Source organism: Mus pahari, chromosome 14 (assembly GCF_900095145.1).
Source record: "Mus pahari chromosome 14, PAHARI_EIJ_v1.1, whole genome shotgun sequence".
Classification (NCBI taxonomy): domain Eukaryota; kingdom Metazoa; phylum Chordata; class Mammalia; order Rodentia; family Muridae; genus Mus; species Mus pahari.
This window is the reverse complement of record NC_034603.1, coordinates 29,169,381-29,185,323: the sequence shown is the minus strand read 5'-3', so window position 1 is coordinate 29,185,323 and position 15,943 is coordinate 29,169,381. Positions and strand designations below refer to the sequence as shown.

The following is a 15,943-nucleotide window of genomic DNA, read 5'->3' as shown; positions in this document are numbered from 1 at the left end:
GCACACACATGCATAAGCATACATTTTAAAACAGAGATAATCAATAAATGTTTGAAAAATACATGAGTGAAAAGAACTGGATTGGAAATGAAAAAGGCAGAGTTTTCGTAATCTCTGAAATAATGCATGTGGATGGGCTGTGTTTCCTGTGTCTGTGGGAGTGCTACAGGAGAGCTGGGAGCAGGGACGTGCCTGTGATCCCAGGCCTCAGGATGCTGCTGCTGGAGAATCTCAAGTTCAAAGCTAGCCTGAGTCATTCCTGCTCATGGAGGAGGAGGAGGGAGAGAGAGACACAGAGAGAGAGAGAGAGACAGAAAGAGAGAGAGAGAGAGAGAGAGAGAGAGAGAGAGAGAGAGAGATCTAAAAACATTGTATTTATGTATTGAATTAACAAAGAATAAATTTTTAAAAAATGTTTAAGAATGAGATAGCGATGAAGGTCATGTGGTGAGGCCTAACTCCTGCTTTGTAACCAGAGAAGCCCTCCAGGACGGTGATGAGAGGCACTGGAGGCTGGATGAGGGATGATTAGGGAGATGCATTTCAGGCAGGGGCACAGGCGGTCGGAAGGCAGGAAAGAGCAGACAATGTACAAACAGCTGCAAGACTGAGGGAAGGAGACCACCTGCCTATGCCATTCCTTCACCTGGCTTCACAAGGGCCAGGGGGGTCTGTGTGTGTGTGTGTGTGTGTGTGTGTGTGTGTGTGTGTGTGTGTGAATCGCTCAGCTGTCCCCTGACCCCAGACTCCAGAACTCACTGCAGAAGTCTGTACAGGTGCGCTGGCTCCTCTGGCTGCAGGTCAGTGCACAGGAGACACAGGATTTCCTTGAGGAGTCCCAGTACTGATCTTTGGGGCAGAATGCCATAGCCACGCCTGGCCACCAATCCTGTGGAAGGAGAGATGGAGAATTAGGACAGTAGGTGGGTAAACGCTCTCCTGACCCATTCTGAGATGTTCTCTGTCTCAGCAGGCAGAGGCGGCGTCCAGCCGCAGCTGAGGTCAGGGGTGATTTCTTCACTCTTTAAGCCTCTGTTTCCCATTTGTAAAATGCTTTCTCTATAGTCTCTCCCTTATACTGTTGTACCCTGACTGTCCCCACATTGTCCTCCGTGTGTACCAGGTCTCCCCCACAGGGTCCCTGCTTACTTCTCCCTCATCTTTGACATCTGTCTAAACCTCGTTACCCCTGAAAAACTATGGGAACCAGAGGGCTATGAAGAACGATTTGGATTTAGACAAGCTGGCACTGATATTGATATCCAGCATGGACCAAGGTGCTGATGTTGGACAGCAGAGGGTTATGAGTCAGCACAAAATGACCGACACTAGATGTTAGAGAAACCCAAAAGCAAACAGTGATGTCATCTCTTCTCTAGCTGTCCCCCCACAGAATGACATTTTTGTGTGACTCTATAAATATGGCCTTGAGGTCAGAGGCAAGGGCTTCACCTTTGTCAGCTTGTCTGGGTATGTCTGCCTGTAGACCTAGATGCCTATGAGGCCTGTGTGCTGGTCTGCATGTGTGTAGGCTTGTGCCTAGGCACCTACCATTGTCTGCCTAACAGTCTGTGTGGAAGCCTTCATCCAGAGTGAATAAAGTATCTTTAAAAAGATTTGTTTTAATTTTATGTGTATGTGTGTATCTGTGTTTATATATACCACATATATGCCTGGTATCTGCGGAGGCCAGGAGAGGGTGTTGGCTCCACTAGAACTGGGGTTATAGGTAATTGGATGCTGCTTTATGCTTGAAACTCGGGTCCTCTGCAAAAGCAGCAAGTGCTCTAACTACTGAGCCACCCCTCCAGCCCCAGTCCAGTATCATGCCTCATCTGTCTAAGACTCCTTCATCTCTTCCATCTCCTTGTCCCATGTGACCCTCCTCTTTTCATGGCATCAGAACAGGGACCTGGAAGGGACCCTACTGTCCCCCGTGCCCAGGTGCCCCCTTCTGTACACAGAATCATTGCTCCTCACTGTGGCCTTGGCATTCATGAGGGTAGCTGCTTCCTGCTATTATTTAAATTCACTGTGTGATGGTTTGCATATGCTTGGCCCAGGGAGTGGCACTAGTAGGAGGTGTGACCCTGTTGGAGTAGGTGTGTCACTGTGGTGTGGTGTGGGCATTAAGACCCTCATCCTAGCTGCCTGGAAGCTAGTCTTCCTCTAGCAGCCTTCAGATGAAGATGGAGAACTCTCAGCTCCTCCTGCACCATGTCTGCCTGGACGCTGCCATGTTCCCACCTTGATGATAATGGACTGAACCTCTGAACCTGTAAGCCAGCCCCAATTAAATGTTGTCCTTTATAAGACTTGCCTTGGTCATGGTGTCTGTTCACAGCAGTAAAACCCTAACTAAGACACAGCACAGGCATCATTTGGCAAGGTCTGATCATAATTTTCTGTCCAGCGCTGGGTCCTCAGGACTTAGCAGGTGCCCACTAAAAAAACCAACATTTTCAAAAGCAGCCTGGCCAGTGCCAAGCCTACAGCAGGCACTCGGTGTTTTTCCCCTTTTTTTGTTCACTGATTCATACATTGCAGCAATGCTTTGTATAAAGTCCATGTCTTTTACCGGTGTTAAAGACACCATTACAGCCCACACCAGGACTGAGCTCACTTCCTGTACCTAGTGTCTCCCCATGGCTAATTCCCATCAGGAGAGTGAATATTCTGACGTGTCACTATGGGTTGACAGACCTTGTCTGGCATGTTACAGACATAATCCGCATTTCCTCAAAGCTACATTGCAGCGGTCCACTTTGATGCTGGAATGCCTTCACTCTGACTCTGCCGTCTGTTGTGGCCACAGCTTCTCCTGAAGTACTGGAAGCAGAAGGTAGTGACAGCAGGGGCAGGCAGTAGCAGCACCCTGGAAGTTGGCAGGCCCAGGGGCAGCACTAGGGTCCTTCCTGGCATTGGGAGTGAGGAGAATCAGTGTCCCCTAGCCATTTCTATTGCATTTTGTAACACTTTCTTGCTACTTTGTAGTCGATATGAGCTTTTGGTTCCTTGTTGAATAAAATACCAATAATCTGCACACCATCAGTGCAGGCAGCCACCCCAACCCCTGGTTATAAAACCAGAGCAGAGGGGACGCCTGCTCACCTAGAGCCCAGTGGGGGCCAACGAGAGTAATATCCAGACGGCCATGAACTACACTGACTTACTATTAAAACAAACCGAGATAAACAAAAAGCAAAAGAGCGCGACAACAACCCCCCCCCCCAGTCTTATTAAAAGTATGCAAAAGATTCGAGTAGACAATTCTCAAAAGAAGACACAGAGATTGCTCACAGGCATTGGAGAAGATGCTCGACATCACGGCTCATCAGGAAAGCCACAGCAGGCTCCCCAACCCTGGTTAGAATGGCTGTTGTTAATGGCCGGGCTGTAGAGAAAAAGAATGTTCATGCAATGCTGGTGCAACAATTATGAAAATTTCTTTTAAAAGTAAAAGTAGAATCAGCACATGGCCCAGCATCTCCATCAGTGGGTGCTGTGGTGGTCTGGATGAGAATGGCCCCCATAGGCTCATGTGTGTGAATACTTGGCCCCCAGTTGGTGGAACTGTGTGGGAAGGATTCAGAGGTTTGACCTTGTTGTTGGAGGAGGTGCGTCACTGTGGTCCCACACCATTCCTAGTGTTTCTGTCTGACTCTCTCAGCCTAGTACATGTGGATAGAAAGGTACTGCTCCAGTACCATGCCTGCCTGCCTGCTGTCATGCTCCCCACCATGATGACCATGATGAACTCAAACCCTTTGGAACCAGGAGTCCCCAAATTACACACTTTTATAATCTGTCTTGGTCAGGTGTAACTAGGACGGGTATTTGTCCAAAAGCAATGAAATTAAAAGATTAAGACATAACTTTGCTGCCATGTTTATTATAGCTTATCATTGCTAAGATTTGGAATTAACTTAAATGGCCAACAATGAATGAACATATAAGGAGAATGTGACATATATATGGTGGAATATTACTCAGTCATATAAAGGGCGAAGTTCTGTTTTGTTTGAACACCATAACTAGACTCAGAGGGCATTATTTTAATCAAAATAAGCCAAAAACACAGAAAAGCAAGAATTATATGATCTCATTCTGTGCGATCAATAATGTCAACTTACAATGGCAGAAAGAGGCAGTGGCTGGCACAGCTGGGAGAGAACAGGTGGGCAGAGCGATGTTATAAGAAGATGGGAGAATGTGCTTATGTTCTGTTGCTCAGCAAGGAAACTACAGTATCTTAAAATCACTGGAAGAGAGGTTCTGAGCTCTCACCACACACACAACAAACACCAGGCGGTGGTTAAGCTGACCACCCTGGTTTCATTGTTACAGGATGTAGACACATGTTGAAAAGTCACTGCACCCATAAACATGTGCAGCTCTCAGGCACTGACCTACATTTTTAAAAAGAAACAAAGACCCGAAGCTTCCTACATCTGAAGAAAGATGAGAAGCTCAACAAGGTCCAAGGAAAACCTCCCATACACCAGGCCTGGCACCGCAGGTCTGTGACTCCAGCCACCGGTGGGCTGGGGCAGGCCGCCCAACTTAGCAAGGCTACCTCAAAACTGAAAGTAGTAAATAAAATAATAAACATTTTAAAAGGCAGGAGTAGACAGCCCTCAGTGCCAGAGCGTTTGCTTAATGTCTCTGAGATCCCAGGATCAGTGTAAAGAGAGAGCGAGCAAGCGAGGGAAGACGGGAAGAGGAGGGGGAGTGAGAGGAGAGAGACAGAGTGAAAGAGGGAGAGAGGAAGAAAGGAATTAAAAAAAAACCTACCAACCTCAAACTTGTACCACGATACATTACAGTAAAATTATAGAACCCAAGGGTAAAGAAAATTGTTAAAGTAGCAAGACAAAAGCAGCCTGTGGGCTGGGGAGGTGGGCCAGCAGGTAAGGCCCTGATGGCCTCAGTTTGACTCCTGGGGTCCCCATAGAGGTTAAAGAAGAGAACTGAATCTGCCGAATTGTTCTCTGACCTTCACATGCCTGCTATGGTACATGGTTCTCTTTCTCTGTCTCTGTCTCTGTCTCTGTCTCTGTCTCTGTCTCTGTCTCTGTCTCTGTCTCTCTCTCTCTCTCTCTCTCTCTCTCTCTCACACACACACACACACACACAGAGTCATTATAAAGAGAAGGAGGAGGAGGAAGAGGAGGACGAGGAGGAGGAGGAAGAGGAGGAAGAAGANGAGGAGGAGGAGGAGGAGGAGGAGGAGGAGGAGGAGGAGACAACTTGCTATGTACCAAGAATCTTCTGGAAAGTTAATGGAGAGAGAAAGATGGGATGTCAGGTCTAAAGGCCTGGAAGAAAGCTGTCAGCCACAAGTTATGTCCTGGGCAAAACTGCCTGTCAGTAATAAAGGAGAAATTAAGACATTTCCAAAAGAAAAAAAGTAAGGGAACAGATTGCTGGTATCCAAGGCTGCCAAGAGTCCTTTGTGTGGAAATGGATGTCACTAGACAGAGCCTAGAAAGGAGAAGAAACACTAATAAAGGTCCCTGCTTGGGAAAGCATTATTTTTTCTTTGTTTTCTTTTTATGTATATGGCATTTTGCCTGCATGTATGTCTATATGCCGTGACACTCTTGGTGTCTGCAGAGCCCCTGGGGCTGTAGTTACCAAAAGCTCTGAGTTGTCATATGAGTCCTGGGAACCAAACCCAGGTCTTCTGGAAGATCAGCTAGTGTTCTTAACTGCTGAGCCATCTCTCCAGCCTCTGTTTTATTTTATTTTTTTGAGACAAGGTCTCTTTAAGTAGGTCTAGCTGGCCTGGAACTTTCTCTGTAGGCCAGATTGACCTCAAACTCAAGGTCTCTACCTCCTGAGTGCTGGGATTAAAGGCATGCACCAGCCACCATGTCTGGGTATTTAATCAATCAGTCAGTCAATCAGTCAATCAGTCAATCAATCAATCAATCAATCAACTAATGTGTGTATGTGTATGTATATGTATGTATATATATGTGTGTGTATGTAAGTGTTGTATATATGTGTGTATGTGTGTGCATATCTGTGTGTATGTATATATTTGTGCATATGTGCATGTGTATATATGTGTGCATGTGTGTATGTATGTGTATGTGTGTATTTATTTGTGTGTATTCGCCCTTGTGCGTGCACTAGAGTGCATGTGGTACTGGGTACTGAACCTAGAGCTTCGCAGATATCAGACAAGCACTCTTCCAGCGAGTGCTATCCCCAGCTCTTTTCTTCATTGTATTTTGAGAAAAGGCCTTGTTAAGTTGGCCAAGGTTGACCTTGAACCCCCTCTCTAGCCAAGGTGGGGCCTTGAACTTGTGATCTTCCTGACTCAGCGTCTCAGGTACCTGGGTTCATGAGCCTCCACCACCAGGCCAACCAAGATAAACTTCACTTATTGTATACTTGTTTTGAGTTGAAGCTCCTATTTCACTACCTAATTTAATAAACACTACATAAAACAATCACTAAAAACCTATGTTAATTGGTCTTGCAAACTTTATATGCCCCAGTACAGGGGAACACCAGGGCCAAGAAGGGGGAGTGGGTGGGTAGGTGAGCGGGGTGGGCAGGGAGAAGGCAGGGAGGGTATAGGGGACTTTGGGGATAGCATTTAAAATGTAAATGAAGTAAATACTTAATAAAAATTGGAAAAAAATATTTTAATAAAAAAACCTATGTTAATCATCATTCATGTTCAAAGAGAAAACATGCAGCAATGTCTTCATAAACAACATAAAAGCGAAAGGGCAGAGATTTTTAGGAACTGTGTTTTGCAAATTAATGAAACTAAGTAGATATTCAAATTAAAATGTTACAAGACCAAGTTGTTACTCGTAAATTTTAAGATAACCACTAAGACAATAAATTAAAAATCTGCAGAAAAGAAGGAGAGGCAGGGGCCTGGCTCAGTGGGTTCAGGTGCCTACTACCCATCCTAATGGCCTGAGTTCAGTCACCTGTACCCACATAGAAAAAGGAGAAAATCAAATTGTCTTCTGACTCCACTCACCATGGCACCTAAGCCCGACACATACACGCACTCATGCACAAAATAAATAAAACAGAATAAATAAATAAATAAACAAGCAGCAGAAACAAATCTTTATCAGAAAAAATATTAAATATAAATGATCTGAACTCTAGGTTTAAAGGAAGAAACTGGCAGAGAGATATGCAAAAACCACAAGATTAATCTCTGTACTATTTATAGAAGATTTGTTTTTGTTTGTGGTGTTACAGGTGGAGCCCAGGGACTACAGACTGCTAGACAATTTCCACCTCTTAGCCACGCCCCAACCCCAACATAGATCAAAGGACACAGAAGATTTAAAAATAAAATTATGGAACAAGATATTTCCTGCATTGTCAGGCTGTGGTGGCTCACGCCTTTAATCCCAGTACTTGGGAGGCAGAGACAGCAAATCTTTGTGTGTTCAAGGCCAGCCTGGGCTACGGAGCGAGCTCCAGGACATCCAGGGCTACACAGAGAAACCCTGTCTTGAAAAGCAAAAACAAAGGGAAAAAATGTAAATCATGCCCAAAGAACAGATGCAAATTTACAACTATTGTCAGACAAAATACATCTTATGTCAAAGTCCCAAAGAGACATTAAAAGAAATAAAACCACAGACCAATATGCCTTATGAATATAGGGACAATGGATGCAGAAAAGCCTTTGAGAAAATTCAACACCCTTTCATGATAAAACAAACCAACACAAAACTTCTGGCTGATTCCTGACTCCAAGTTCCAGGTCCTGTGGCAGGTACTTCTGGGTCAAGTATGCCTCATCCAATTCGTCTAAAAACTATATATCAGCACCATTGTGAACATGAATCTGTGAACATGGTTGCTGCATACACATGAAATTAAAGGTCTGGCCCAAACCTGGCACTTAGGCAAAATGATGATAGTTATCATGGTCATAGACACATAGATACATAGATAGATGATAGATAGATAGATAGATAGATACATACATACATACATACATACATACATGTATCCAAACTGGAACAAAGAATTTGTTAAGTCCAACTCTGTCCACAGGTGATATGATCTTATACTAAAAAGAACCATAAAACTATTAGAGCTCATAAAAACATAGTTACAGGGTAAAAATATTAGCAACCAAAAGCCATTGAATTCTTCTAAGCTTACAAAGAACAATCCTTAAGAAAATTAAGGAACAATTTAGCTTATGGTGACATAAAATAAAGAAATAAAATATTTAGTAAAGTTAGCCAATGAGGTGAAAGAAGTGTATGCCAAAAATTATAGAATATTGTGGAAAAAAATTACCTAAAAAAAGTCAAAAGATACCCTGTGTTCATAGACTAGAAGACTTAAGAAGTCAATATGGCCCAAAGCAACCTACCAATCATAGAATTTACAACAGAATCCTAATGACTTGTTAAAAAACATAAATAGCAAACCCAATCCTAAGAATTCAAATGGAATTACTAGGACTGGAGAATAATCTTTAAAAGAAGGGTGAGCTTGGGTCACTCCTCCTGGCTCTGAAACAGGCGGAGCTGCTGCAGTCCACAGTGTGGTGACAGCACAGATGGGGTCCGAGCAGAGCAGCTGGATAGGGAAGGCAAACCAGCCTTTGCCTGTATGAGCAGACGGGTTCCTTGTAGGCATACCGTGAGCATTCAACAGGGCAAAACCCAGTCTTTTCAATGAATAGCTGATATCATTTAAATTAGGGTGTCATACATTTAAGATGTTATACCAGTGTAGAAGGGAAAGCTGGATGGACACATGCAAAAGAATGGAGTTAAGTCCTTACCTGACATTATTAAAAAAGTAACAATAACTCAAACTGCTGGGTGTGGTGACCCATCCCTTTAATCCCAGCACTCGGATGCAGAGGTAGGCGGAACTCTGTGAGTTTGAGGTTAGCCTGGTCTACAAAGAGAGTTTCAGGATAGCCAGAACTATTACACAGAGAAACCCTGTCTCAAAAAAAAAAAAAAAAAGTAAACAAACAAATCAATTGACCAAAGACTTTAAAGCCTTTAAAACTAAAAATTGGGCTCTCTCCTCTAGCCAAGCAAGATGCCCAAAGGAAAGAAGGCCAAGGGGAAGGTGACCAAGCCCTCACCATCATCAAGAAACAGGAGGCTAAAAAGGTGGTCAACCCTTTGTTTGAGAAAAGGCCCAAGAACTTTGGCATTCATTGGTCAGGACATGACCAAAAGAGATCTAACGCGCTTCATCAAATGGTCCAGCTACATCAGGTTGCAGCGGCAAAGAGCCATCTTCTATAAGTGGCTCAAAGTCCCTCCTGCCATTAACCAGTTCACCCAGGCCCTGGACAGGCAGACAGCTACTCAGCTGCTTAAGCTTGCCCACAAGTATAGGCCAGAGACACAGCAAGAGAAGAAGCAAAGGCTACTGGCCCGTGCTGAGAAGAAAGCTGCGAGCAAAGGGGACGTCCCAACTAAGAGACCACCTGTCCTCCGAGCAGGAGTCAATACAGTCACCACCTTGGTGGAGAACAAGAAGGCTCAGCTGGTAGTGACTGCCCATGACGTAGAGCCCATTGAGCTGGTGGTCTTCCTGCCTGCCCTGTGTTGAAAGATGGGGGTGCCCTACTGCATCATCAGGGAAAGGCCAGGCTGGGACGCCTAGTCCACAGGAAGACATGCACCACTGTTGCCTTCACACAGGTTAACTCGGAAGACAAGGGTGCTCTGGCTAAGCTGGTGGAAGCTACTAGGACCAATTATAATGACAGATATGATGAGATCTGCCGCCACTGGGGAGTCAACGTCCTGGGTCCTAAGTCTGTGGCTCGCATTACCAAGCTGGAAAAGGCAAAGGCTAAAGAACTCGCCACTAAACTTGGTTAAATGTACACTAAGTTCTCTGTACGTAAATATAATTACAAAATTACTTTCCCAGAAAAGAAAAAAACTAACTAAAAATCGGACTAAAGAGTTGAATAGACAGCCGGGTGTGGTGGTGCACGCCTTTAATCCCAGCACTGCACTCGGGAGGCAGATTTCTGAGTTTGAGGCCAGCCTGGTCTACAGAGGGAGTTCCAGGACAGCCAGGGCTACACAGAGAAACCCTGTCTCAAAAACAAAAACAAAAACAAAAACAAAAACAAAAAAAGAGAGAGAGAGAGTTGAATAGACATTTCCCCAAAAATATACATAAATGAACAACAAGCACAGGGAAAGACACCCAGCTCAGCGCTGGGCAAAGGCAAACTCAAACTCAAAGAGGCCACATCCCCTGCTGGGACTGCTACAGTGCTTACATAGGGGACAGGGACAGACAGTGAGGACCTTGTGTGTCAAGTGAGATTAGGCACTGTTGCGGCCACTTTGTCAAGTGACTTGGCAACTATTTAAAAAATTCAACCAAGTCACCACGGGAGCCAGCAGCTCCACTCCTGGGGAGCTGACTAGCCAAAAGAATGAAAACACACTGCCCAAAATATAACTACTCTCACAAAAGCATTGTTTTCAGTCCCCGGTGAGTGGCAACCACTCGAATGCTGGCCAGCTGATGAATGAATACAAAATAGTCTATCCCTAAAATGCGATACTATTTAGCTATGAACATGTAGCTATGATCATGCTACAACATGGGTGACCTGTGAAAACATGTGAATCAATAGGGAACACAGCACACACTGAGTGAGCGTGATGCTGCTGATAAAAAATATCCCCCAAAAAAGCAAACCTCTAGAGATGGGAGATCTATTAGCTGTGGTCTGAGGCTGGAAGTGGGAGAAAGTAAGATTAATAAGGATTCTCTGGGGATATTAGAAACATCCTAAAATTAGGTTGTGGGGATAGCTACACAATTGTGATTCTACTAAAAACGGAAATTCCTTTAAGTGGAGCTACTGCCATCCCTGCGGAGTGAGTGAGACAAGCAGGTCAGCTTGAGAGAGGCTCCACGACCCACCACAGCCACTGCCTCAGACCACAAGACTGAAGGGAAGAAGCTATGCCCACCCTTCTTTCTCACCCACCAACCAGATCCATGTAAAGCCCAGAAGCCCCGCCCAGCCCCTAGGATGGGCAGGAGACCCCCTGAGAGTGACAGCAACTGAGTCAGAAAAGAAGCTTGAGGAGACAGAGCCATTGCTAGATAGCGGGGAAGGAGGAACTCCTTTAGCAACCTAGACGGCTCCTGCGAACCCTAAAACCCAACAGTCGGCACCTCCAATTTCTCGAGGCCTCCTGACATGCTTGGCTAGATGGCGGGCGCCACTCCGCGGGAGATTGATGAGGGCAGATTAGTTTGAAACCTTCTTTTAAAAAGTCAAGGCAGCAGCTTGCACCACACAGAAAGACCCGGCATATCTGCGCAGTGGTGCTGCAGGCCCCTTAACAGGAGGACTGTAAAGTCACGCTCCGTACCATGTGCAAGGCAGGGGCACATCATGGCGCTCCTCTTCCAAGCCCCAAACTGATGAGTCTCCTCGCCCCTTAGTCAGGGCGTCGAGGAAGGCAACTTGGAATTCTTGCGCTTTTTCAAAACTGGATGCAGTTTGGGATAGTGGGTGGCGCACGCCTTTCATCCCAGCCCTTGGGAGGCAGAGAGGTAGGAGGATCTCTGAGTTCAAGGCCAGTCCGGTCTACAGAGTGAGTTCCAGAATAGCCAAGTCTACACAGAGAAACCCTGTCTTCTGGAAAAACCAAAACAAACAAAACACAAAAACAAATACTGGACACAGGACACGTTTGGCTACTATTGTGAATACCTTTAAAGAGGAAGGCTTTCAATGCCAGTCAGGTGCCTGTGGTGAGCGAGCAGTCGTACACGGCCATAGAACAAAACACTCAAGACAGTTTGAAGAACACAAAGCCCAACTACGGCTTTTTGCTATTAATCAAATATTTGTGTTTTTTTTCTTTTTTATATAAAACAGTTTTCTTTCTTTTTATTTATTTATTATTTCTTAAGTACATTGTAGCTGACTTCAGACACTCCATAGGGGGGCATCAGATCTCATTACAGATGGTTGTGAGCCACCATGTGGTTGCTGGGATTTGAACTTCGGAAGAGCAATCAGTGTGCTTAACCGCTGAGCCATCTCTCCAGCCCATAAAACAGTTTTCTATTTGAGTAAAACAAAATTGTTTTGTGAAATATATTAAAGCAGTTACTTTCATTTTAATGGCTTTCTATTACTACTACTACTACTACTACTATGGTTTTTTTGAGGCAGGGTCTCACTATGTAGCCCTGGCTATTCTGAAACTCACTCTGTAGACCAGACTGGCCTCAAACTCAGAGAGATCNGCTTGCCTCTGCCTCCCGAGTGCTAGGATTAAAGGTGTGCGCCACTATACCTAGCCAGTGGTTTTCTGTTTTTAATTTCAAGTGTAACTGTTTTAGTTTTTATTATTATAGAGAAACTATGAATGGAAAGAATATATACCTATTTCATGATAATACAAATGTAACAAATATTAAAATAATTATTTTAAATGTTAAATTATTTAAAATATTAAAATAAGGTAGAGGATTTTTTTTTCTTTAACTTCCCAGAACCTCTGCTTGTCACTCTTCAAGAGGGTCTGAAGGGTTGAAAGCAGATTTATGGGTTGTTGTTTTTTTTTTTTTTTTTTTTTTTTTTTTTTTTTTTTTTTTTTTTTTTTTTGGTTTGGTTGGTTTTTTTGTTTTTTGTTTTTTGTTTTTTGAGACAGGGTTTCTCTGTATAGCCCTGGCTGTCCTGGAACTCACTTTGTAGACCAGGCTGGCCCCGAACTCAGAAATCCGCCTGCCTCTGCCTCCCGAGTGCTGGGATTAAAGGCCACTAACACCCGTGATTTGCTGTTTTGAGGTCCGTTTTGTAGGTGAAGAGAAGAGACTTATCGGAGGTAAGCCAAGGGTACAAGCTAAGAACAGCAGTGACTTGAACTCTCCACCTGTCTGGACTCTCACTGCAGCACTAGGAAGGTGCTGTGGGTTCCAGCACATTCTTCCTGATTCCTAATTCCTGGTCCCAGGTCCTCTGACATTTCCTTTTGGGTCAGGATGGCTCCTGACCATCACCTCTTGTGATTCTCTGTGAAACTTATTTGCATCCTTGGTGGACATGGTTGCTGGACAGAGATGGAAATCCTAGCAAAAGCCGGCCTGAGCCTAGCTTGGGTAGGGGGATGGGTGGAGCTACTGTGGGTGGTGGGTCCTAATGACTTTGGAGGAAACTCTTTAAGGAAACTCTTAACACTATAGGATAAACCGCCCTGATTCGTCAGCAATAATCAGCAAGAAAAATAAGAAGGCAGATGAGGAGAGGTAGAGACTGAAATACAGAACCCACTTTGCTCCTGCGGGCCGTGAAGGACCGATTTGAATCTGTCCACCGAGGACACACACCATCGGCACTTCTTGCTCAACACCTGTGCTCATAGGCGCTTCGCGATATTAAGAGTTCTTAGAAATTCACGGCAGTTAAGTGCGGGCAGAGTTCTAAATGCTGCATCTCGAGGCATCTAAACTCTACCAGATTCACTTCAAACTAATCCAGGAGCACGAGGAAAAAATCTGGAGCACGTGGATAGAAGAAGAGGGTTCCTGCCTGTTTGGCTGACCCCACTCCCCCTGGCAGGCAAGACCCGACCCCGGAGGCCTCTTTTGGGACTGAAGCTGTCCCAAAGCTGAGTAGCTTTAGCTTGTGCCGTGGTGGCACCGCTAGATCTCCAGCCCCCGGAGCACCCTCTTGGCCCTTACCCACCATGGCTGGCTACTCACCACGCTCCTGCGCCAACGGCTCCAGCCTCCTGCCTCCCCTGGCCTACACCACTCATTACTCAGGGCGTTTATTATTAGCCTGAGATTTTGTTAGGCCTAGGCCACACTTCCTGGGTTTTCCCCCTCGACCTGGGGATGTAAATAAGTCACCCTGCTGACCTGCGCCTGCGCCTTAGTCCAGGGTGTACAGGTGAGCGACCTGTCGCTGTTGGCTTAGCAGTGGAGGCTTAGCCTGGTTGTGTTAATGACAGGGCTTTGACACTTCTAGATCTTCCCTGGCCCAGCTCCTGAGCCTGGTTCGTGTCCACTGCCCACTCTTCAGGCTAGGATGCCCAAACAGCTCTTGTCCTCCCCACATAGCCTTCCTTCCTCTTGGACCATCACATCCTGTGTTGCTGCCTGGTCAGTTCTTGCTGTCCCTTCTTCAATGATCAATTGAAATGTCACCTCTTCCAGGAAGCCATCTGTGATTGCTCCCAGGATATTAGGTGTTCTGTGCAGTCCCTGTAGATCTGGATTTTGCTTCAGGGTCTGATGCCTTGGTAAGGACTTACATATAAAGTGACTTGTTCCTCCATGCCCTCATTTGAAAAGTGGGCCCTTGAGTCATTGTGAGAATGACATGAGTTCACACAGTCACTTGTTCTTTGTCTGGTTTTTAGTTCCTTTGACACAGGTGTCACTAAGTTGTCCAGGCTTGGCTTGCACTCCAGATCCTCAGACTCCAGAGTGTTGGGATTTCAGGTGTGTTCCACAACGCCTGGCCACCACGGGCCCCTACTTACAGCAGGTTTTCAGCACACAGCTACTGAGAATTCCATGTCCAATACATGTCATGGAGAATCAGTGTTACAGCCCTGATTACCCTGTGCATCAACTTCATTGCTGTGGACTCCCAGGTCTTCAGAATCCTACAGGGATAAGAAAGTCCAACAACTACGCTCCCAAGTTCTGCCCAGATATGGAGGCAGTCTGCATGTCGTCAGTGGATGTGTGTGGACAATGGGATTCTCTTCATTCTCAAAGGAGAAGGAAATACCTGCCATTTGTATGACCATGGATGGAACCGGAGAACTTTATATATAAAAAAGGAAGTCTGGCTGGATGTGGTGGCACACGCCATTAATCCCAGCATTTGAGAAACAGAGACTGGCAGCTGAGTTCTCCGCTAGCCTGGTCTACAGAGCTAATTCCAGGACAGCCTGGGCTACAGAGAAAAACATTGCCTCAAATAAACAAACAAACAAAAGAAAAAGAAGTCATGGCCTAGAGTGAAGGTATGAGCACTGACGCTGCCCTTCAGAGGACCCGGGTACAACTCCCAGGACCCACAGGATAGCGCACAAACATCTATAACTTGGGTTCCAGGGGATCCAATGCCCTGTTCTGGTCTCCAGGGACCCCAGACATAAGTGTGATGCACAGACACGAATTCAGGCAAGATGCCATACACATAAAAATTTAAAAATTGGGGCTGGAGAGATGGCTCAGTGGTTAAGAGCATTGACTGCTCTTCCAGAGGTCTTGAGTTCAATTCCCAGCTCACAACCATCTGTAATAGGATCTGATGCCCTCTTCTGGTGTGTCTGAAATCAGCAACAGTGTATTCATACAAATAAAAGAAATAAATCTTTAAAAAGAAATTTTTTTAAAAAATGAAATCAATTGTTTAAATAGAAAAAGGAGCCAGTAATGGAAAGACAAAAGCTACATGTCTCTGTGGGACACAGAGACCTTACTGCTGGGAGGAAAATCAGTCATCAGAGGCTGTGGAGGGTGGGGGACAAGTTGGTCAGAAGGCCCCAGCTTCAGCCAGGTAGCTCTGTGTTTCTGCTGTGCAGCAGGGTGACTATGGTTCATAGTACTATGCCGTGTAGCTCAGAACCCCTCCATAACCGTAGTGTAGCTCAGTGGTCAAGCATGGATGAGGCCCTGGCTTCACCCTCAGCACTGGAAACAAAATGGCATACACCCTTAATCCCAGTGCTCAAGAGGCTAACGTAGGCTACATAGGAGCTGGGGGGTAAGGGAAGCCCTGGGCTCAATATCCAGCAGAGAAGGGAGGAGGAAGAGGGGGAAAGAGGGTTATAGTGAAAAAAGGGAGAAAGGGGAGGCATGGAGGAAGGGAGTAAGGAAGGGAGGGAGGGAGGGAGGGAAGGAAGGAAGGGAAGGAAGGAAGGAAGGAAAGAAGGAAGGAAGAAAGGAAGGGAGG

At 45.4% G+C, this 15,943-nt stretch overlaps 1 protein-coding gene across 1 annotated transcript in view; it reads right to left on the bottom strand.

The window, feature by feature from the left end:
• Tnfrsf13b (TNF receptor superfamily member 13B) overlaps positions 1-925 on the bottom strand; it is a 6,669-nt gene extending 5,744 nt beyond the window's left edge. Inside the window, exon 1 of the mRNA XM_021213899.1 lies at positions 760-925. Within this exon, the coding sequence (XP_021069558.1) occupies positions 760-868 (109 nt within the window). The 5' untranslated portion in view covers positions 869-925. The remainder of the gene's footprint in view (positions 1-759) is intronic.
• Positions 926-15,943: the final 15,018 nt, after the last annotated feature.